Genomic DNA, 6,471 nt, shown 5'->3' on the forward strand with positions numbered 1-6,471 from the left:
AAACTATTTTTTTGTGGCTATATTATAATTTAAAACTATTTTTTTTGTCTATATTATAATTTAATTTTTGTATTTGAAGAAAAAAATTTGGTCATCTAAAATAAGTTTTACAAGAATATTAGTGAAACATAAATAAATTTGACCATCAAAATAATAAATCTAAATTAGTCATTGAAACAAAAAAAAGTTAAAAAATATATATATGTTTGAGGAGGATTAAATATTTATTTTTTAAAATAATAAAAAACTAACCTGAAATTAATTTTTTTCATTTTCGTTAGGGGAAAAGGGTATATGTGAGCCATTTATATATAAGTAGGGGTATATATGAGCCACTTTCATAACGAGGGGTATATCAGCTCTAAATGACAAAGTTGAGGGGTATATCAGACCCTTTTCCCATAAAATAATACGACAACCAAAATACAAGAAGTAACAGAAATCGAAAGACAGGAAAACTACAGGAGCGATACTACGACTACGAACCTTGGATTTCATCACCATGAAATGGTGTCTTCCAAGAATTACCCTTTTGCAAAATCTTTTTTCTCAAGCCTTCTTTCCCAATTACAATCTCTTGTAATTCTTGAATTTTAGTTTCAAAATTCACTTTGTTACTTTTCTTAGAATTAAAATCCCCCATTTTCCCTATTTTCTCATTAGTGAAAAAGAAGATAAGTTTAGTTGGAGTAGACAAACAAGGAGAGCTCCAAATTGAAGATAAGCCGTTAGTTCCCACACTTTCAAAAAGTTCTTTCAGTTAGGATTTCTTTTCCAAAATTGCCCCTGTTTAAATAACTCTGTACAAAAATATCCTCGCCGTTACAATAAAAGATATGTTTTGTCAATTCGACAAGACTAGTGAACAAATTAACAAGATATGAAAATGAAGATTGCACTACATTTGTCATAGAACAGCCCGATGTCTATTATACACATCTGTCATAGTTCATAGGATTCCGAATATTATGAGGAGACCCGCTAATTTAGGGGCAATATCTCAATAAACCTAGGTATGTGAAACTCTAAACACAAATAAGGTATATCAATTCGATATGAGAATAAAGATTGTATTAAATATATGATCGGTAGATCATAATTTGTTAGAAGTGCAATTTTTAACTCTTCTGTGGTCATTTTTGCACAGATTCCTTAAAGGGAAACACAAGTTAAACAACGAGCATTAAATGGCCATATTCTGCAAATCATCCCATTGGTACTAGATGCCTGAGCTCGACCCATTATATGTTAATTGGGCTTTGGCCCAACAGCATTAGACCCGTAGTATTCCTTTTGTAGTTTCTTATCCTTCGAATACTATTATTATATGTTGTTTCTTATATGCTTTCAATTATCGTATTATTTTATTTTAGTTACTATTCAAAATCCTTTGTTATGCTTTCACTCCCATTACGTTTTTTCTAGACTAATTTTTCTTGAGTTGATGGTCTTATCAAATCAATCTCTCTACCTAGATTTAAGATAGAGATTAAAAATATCTTTGTGAAACTACACTAAATATGTTATTATTATTATTATAAAACAATAATTTAACACAAGTGGTAGGTAATCTAATCATATGATTTTGGGGTGGGATGATTAAGTAAAGTAGGCAAAAATGGATACATCATGAAAAAAGCACATATATGTCGAAAATAGATGTTGCATGTGATCATATATATGTCCACCAAACTCATCCTAGTGAGTGACTTCCACTAGATCAACCAATATATATAGGTACTATTGATATTATGAAATCATTTACATCAAATTATTTTATTTTACGAGTATAATATATATATAGAGAGAGAAATTATAATTAAATGATAGGATTTATATGCATACGTGTGCTGTTTATATATTAGTTTAAATTATTATTAGGTGGAAATTTTATTTTATAAATTCTGTGTCTTAAATCAAATTATGATAAATAAATAAATCGTACATCACATGAAAAAGTTAACATTATTGACATTGACAAGGATTCTGCTAAAAGGTCATATAAAATGGAACTCTATCCAATTTTTATTAACTAATTATAGAAGAAAAGAGAGAATATATGCTAGTGCTCCTAATTATATCTAAAACATTTTACAAGAGATCTATAGTGGCAAGGCTTTTCTCTATGTATATATATCTATTTTTGCCAAGAATATAACGTACGTGATACATAAGAATTGGCATATTTATTATTTGTATTCATCATTTAGAATAATATGATCATGTCACAAATTAAAGGCATCAAGTGTTTATTAATTGTTGATTTTGTTCTAATCTTGATTATTTCATCGAGTATTTTCACCAACCCCACCAAACTAACATATTATTTGCTAACTCTTCAACACACAACTTGGTTTTCGATTACTCAATATATATAAAAAGCTTTTAGCAGTAACTTTCCACATATCCAATATTAGCTATTTTAATTTGTTGTATCCATCTTCTTCTTTTTTATTCTTATTCATATTCTTTTTATAACTTTGATAAAGGGGGTGGTATTTTCCCTAACTACTTAAGAAAATAAAAAACAAAAGTACTTTTTGTCCCAAAACACAGATATAATTTTGTTGCTTTTGTCCACTGGGTCTGTTCCAGTTGAGCTTTATGAAATAAGTACATTTTTCTGTCCAAGTGCAATGAATCTTCTGTTTATATCAGACGAAATCAATTAGTTTTATAGCTCTTTACAAATTTATATATAATTTTATGTATTTCTATACGAGATATTTATTTTTACATATATATAATAGATATGAAAGAAACAATTATATAGGGCTATGGTCAATCATTGAGATCAAGTATATATGTATATTTAAATGGATGAAATATAATGAAATAAAGTCACTTTAAAATTTCCTTTCAAATGAGGAATGTAAAAGAGTTATTAGGAAGAATACCTGAGAGTTATAAATGAAACTTCAACTTCATATCATGTTCATTGGATTGAGAACAAGAATTAATTAGAACTATATATCTAAGAGTATAGAGTGCTTGTTACGAGTTTGTTAGAATCAATAACTTTAGCTAATTTTTCATATTTGTGATATATATAAATAATTTTTTCAAAATTTAAAAAGTTGTATTGTGTAGAATTTAGAACTCATAAGCGCAAAAATCTGAATATTTTTCACGGAGTGCATGCTCTTATAACATGTGAAAAGCTTAAAGCTCCGTTATATTCCTACCCCCACTAATTTCTACCCTATTGGCATACACTTGTTTTGAATTACCAAATATAACAAAGAGGCAAATAAAAGAAATTTAATTAGTGTGCAAGTCTATTTTCATTTGCCATTCAATTTGTCCTTTATTAATTTGCAATTAGTTAAAAGGTAGAGAACTTTAATTTGTGTCACCATTTGATAAAAGAAAAATATCCTTCTCATCTATCTATTGTTAGTAACTGTTTTATGAGAAATACTATATGATACTCTATAATAGATTTGTCTGAAAAAATGAGAATATATTAGTACGAAGTATTATATTAGATAACACCAAAAAAAATTAGTACATTATTTCCACCATTACATAAAACAGGAAAAAAAACAAAATACCCATAATTAAAAGGGTGAATTAATTAAATTATCCCCTTTTTCTTTATCTCATCCTTAAATTAAACCAAACTCTCTTTTTATTGTACTCTATTATTATTTTTTAACAGACCCTTGTGGTCCGATTCTTTCTTGCAAGTTGTACAATAATAGGAGTTTAGTGCATCTAACGGCCTTTTTTAAGCTATTGGAACTTCCTTAGCCAAGATGGTAGGCTGTTGCATGGGAACACCAATGACTACTTCACTTGTTTGCATTTCTATGTCATTTGTAACTACTCCCTTCAATGGTCCCTCAATTTCCTTCTCTTGGTACTCCTTGTATTTCCCCCATAAAACTGAGTATAGCCCTGCTACAATTAACACTGCTCCAAGCACACTGATATCCAACAAAGAAGAAAAAAGTAAATACAATGACAATATATCCAGTATAATTTGATACAGAGTGAAATATATACAAATCCTCGGCTCAAGAAAATTAGTCCAAAAAAAAAGAAGTATGAAAGTAAAGCATAACAAGGCATTCTGAATAGTAACTACATCAAAATAATACGACAATTGAAGTATAAGAAAGAAACAACAAATTGTAATAGAAGTTAAAAGACAAGAAACTATAGTGTGAGACAAAAAAAAGAAGTGAAAATTACCCTCCAAGATAGATTTTCTCAGCAAGAATGAAAGAACCCATGATGGCAACAATGATCATCATCAAGGGACTAAAAGCAGTCACAAAAACAGGTCCTCTTTTCTCCATAACAAGACCTTGAACATAATATGCAAGGCTTGATGATACAATCCCCTGAAATTTTATACAATAAAATTCATAATCAGAAGCAGAGCTAGAATTTTGAGTTTATACGTTCTAAATTATAGAAAATAAAGTTACTGAGTTCTGTAGAACCCGTAGGCGTATGAGGAATAAAAAAACAAGTAACATACAGCATAGACAGCAGCAAGAAGATTCATGTCAAAACCAATAGCCCAAGCAGAAGGTTTATGTTCCATCACTAAGGTGACAGCAATTGATTGCAAAGTTCCCATGAAGCAAACAAGTGCAGTTAGAGATAGAGGAGCAGTGTACTTCCTCATTGTAATAGCCTATCAACAAAAATAAATATTTTCTTATATTGTCAGTGTACATAACATAAACTCGTCTCAAAAAAATGGAAAATTAGTTTTAGTGGTTGTGACAAACCTGAAGTATAAAGAAAGAAGCCCATGCAAAAGTAGCACCAATAAGAAGAATTGAACCTTTAAGCCAATCTTTATCACTTGTTTCATTGGATTGAGAAACATTAGAAGTATTATTTGTGTTTGCCCATACCAAATTAATAACATGTCCTTTGTACAATGTCATTAACATGGCTCCAGCCACTGTCACAATTGTACCTATCACCTTTGCTTGGCATCTCAACTTTTTTATATGAACCTTCTCCATCCTATACATTTAAATTATTTATTCATTATTATAAGTGCCAAACTTTGAAAAAAAAAGAATAATTTTGAAATATGTAGAATATTTTAATATTATATGTATGTACCTGCAAAGGACAGCCATGACAAATGTCATTGCAGGAAGCATGTTACTCATGGCACATGAGAATGTTGGAGATGTAAACTTAAGTCCAGCATAGTAGAAATTTTGATCAATCACTGGCCTGTTTTAATCAAATTATATATATAGATTTAGAATCCCCTATATATATATGTAAAAAGAATTTAATTAATTTATATACACCGTTCATTCAAGATTTCTTCATATTATCAGTATAGTTTAACTTGTATCAGCAATGTTAGTTAGATTATTTTTTTACAAGATTGTCACCAAGTTTAACCTTTGATTAGATTTTATGTGCGTTGATGGTATAAATATATTGTGTATTCCATTTGTGTAACGACAAGCCAAATTCTGAGGAAACATCTGTCAGAAATTCTGATAGTAAGTGAGAGGTATGCACTCACCCAAGAAGACCTAATATAAATATTTGCAAGAACATCATGAAAGTCATCTTTGGTCTAAGTTTTCTGTAACAAATAAACAAAGACATAGAATTAGCAATATTTTCATTTTGCATAACTATATATAATTTAAACCAATTATTTAATGAGTAATATATACCTTTCAAGAAGAAGAGCAAAAGGAGCAATAGCAAGAGTAGCAAAGGCATGTCTATAAACAACCAAAACATAATGACTCATTCCTCCATTTAGGCTAACTTTGGTTATAACATTCATTCCAGCATAACCAAATTGCAATGAAATCATTGCTATGTATGGTTTTCCCCTTTGGTAGAAATTACTTAAACAACCTCCTCCTACTTTGTTATTTTCCATAATTTCTCTTTTCTTTATATATATATAATTGGAAAATTAAGAAGAAGAAGAACTCAAAACACTTGGAGGAATTACTTGTGTTTTTCCTAAGGAAATGAAGTGAGGAACCAATGTATTTATAGACAACAACTTCTCATGTTATCCATAGTGGATTAAGATAAAGTAAATTTGCGCTCTCTCTCTTAGGTGTCGTGCAATGGTATTTTTTTTTTTTATAAATACTCGGTGCGAGTAGGTTTTTAGTATAAGTAACTATGATAGACAGAGCTAGGGGTATGAACCCCTCTTCATCGAAAAATTACATTATATATATAAAGTAAATAACAATTGGCAAAGTTTAAAACTTATCATCTTCCATGTATACATCACTACAAGAAAAGTGTGAATTACATGGGGATTTTCCTGAGGATTAGTATGAAAATTTGCAGGAAAATAAGTTTCTAACGGATTTTCATTTCTATTTCCCAGGAAAATCTCCATGTAATTCACACTTTTCTTGTAGTGCATGTTATCATATCTCTATGACTATTATTCAAATATAAAGTCTATATAATATTCTTTTTGAAACAGATTAATAAGAGTACAAA

The 6,471-nt window shown here is 29.3% G+C and overlaps 2 protein-coding genes across 3 annotated transcripts in view; both read right to left on the reverse strand.

Moving 5' to 3' along the window:
* LOC102586460 (70 kDa peptidyl-prolyl isomerase-like) overlaps positions 1-735 on the reverse strand; it is a 4,748-nt gene extending 4,013 nt beyond the window's left edge. The window contains exon 1 of one of the 2 annotated variants that reach the window (XM_015304077.1): positions 487-735. In XM_015304077.1, the coding sequence (XP_015159563.1) occupies positions 487-643 (157 nt within the window). In that variant the 5' untranslated portion in view covers positions 644-735. The remainder of the gene's footprint in view (positions 1-486) is intronic. The other variant, XM_015304078.1, reaches the window with a different exon arrangement.
* Positions 736-3,609: 2,874 nt separating this feature from the next.
* LOC102579079 (WAT1-related protein At5g07050) lies at positions 3,610-5,886 on the reverse strand. Its single transcript, XM_006364716.2, has 7 exons — positions 5,670-5,886; positions 5,513-5,575; positions 5,092-5,208; positions 4,746-4,989; positions 4,490-4,648; positions 4,198-4,349; positions 3,610-3,929 (listed from the first exon to the last, which is right to left on the reverse strand). The coding sequence occupies exons 1-7, from the start codon at positions 5,882-5,884 to the stop codon at positions 3,731-3,733; spliced, it is 1,149 nt and encodes a 382-aa protein (XP_006364778.1). The 5' UTR covers positions 5,885-5,886; the 3' UTR covers positions 3,610-3,730.
* Positions 5,887-6,471: the final 585 nt, after the last annotated feature.

Source organism: Solanum tuberosum, unplaced genomic scaffold, assembly GCF_000226075.1.
Source record: "Solanum tuberosum cultivar DM 1-3 516 R44 unplaced genomic scaffold, SolTub_3.0 scf00506, whole genome shotgun sequence".
NCBI classification, from domain to species: domain Eukaryota; kingdom Viridiplantae; phylum Streptophyta; class Magnoliopsida; order Solanales; family Solanaceae; genus Solanum; species Solanum tuberosum.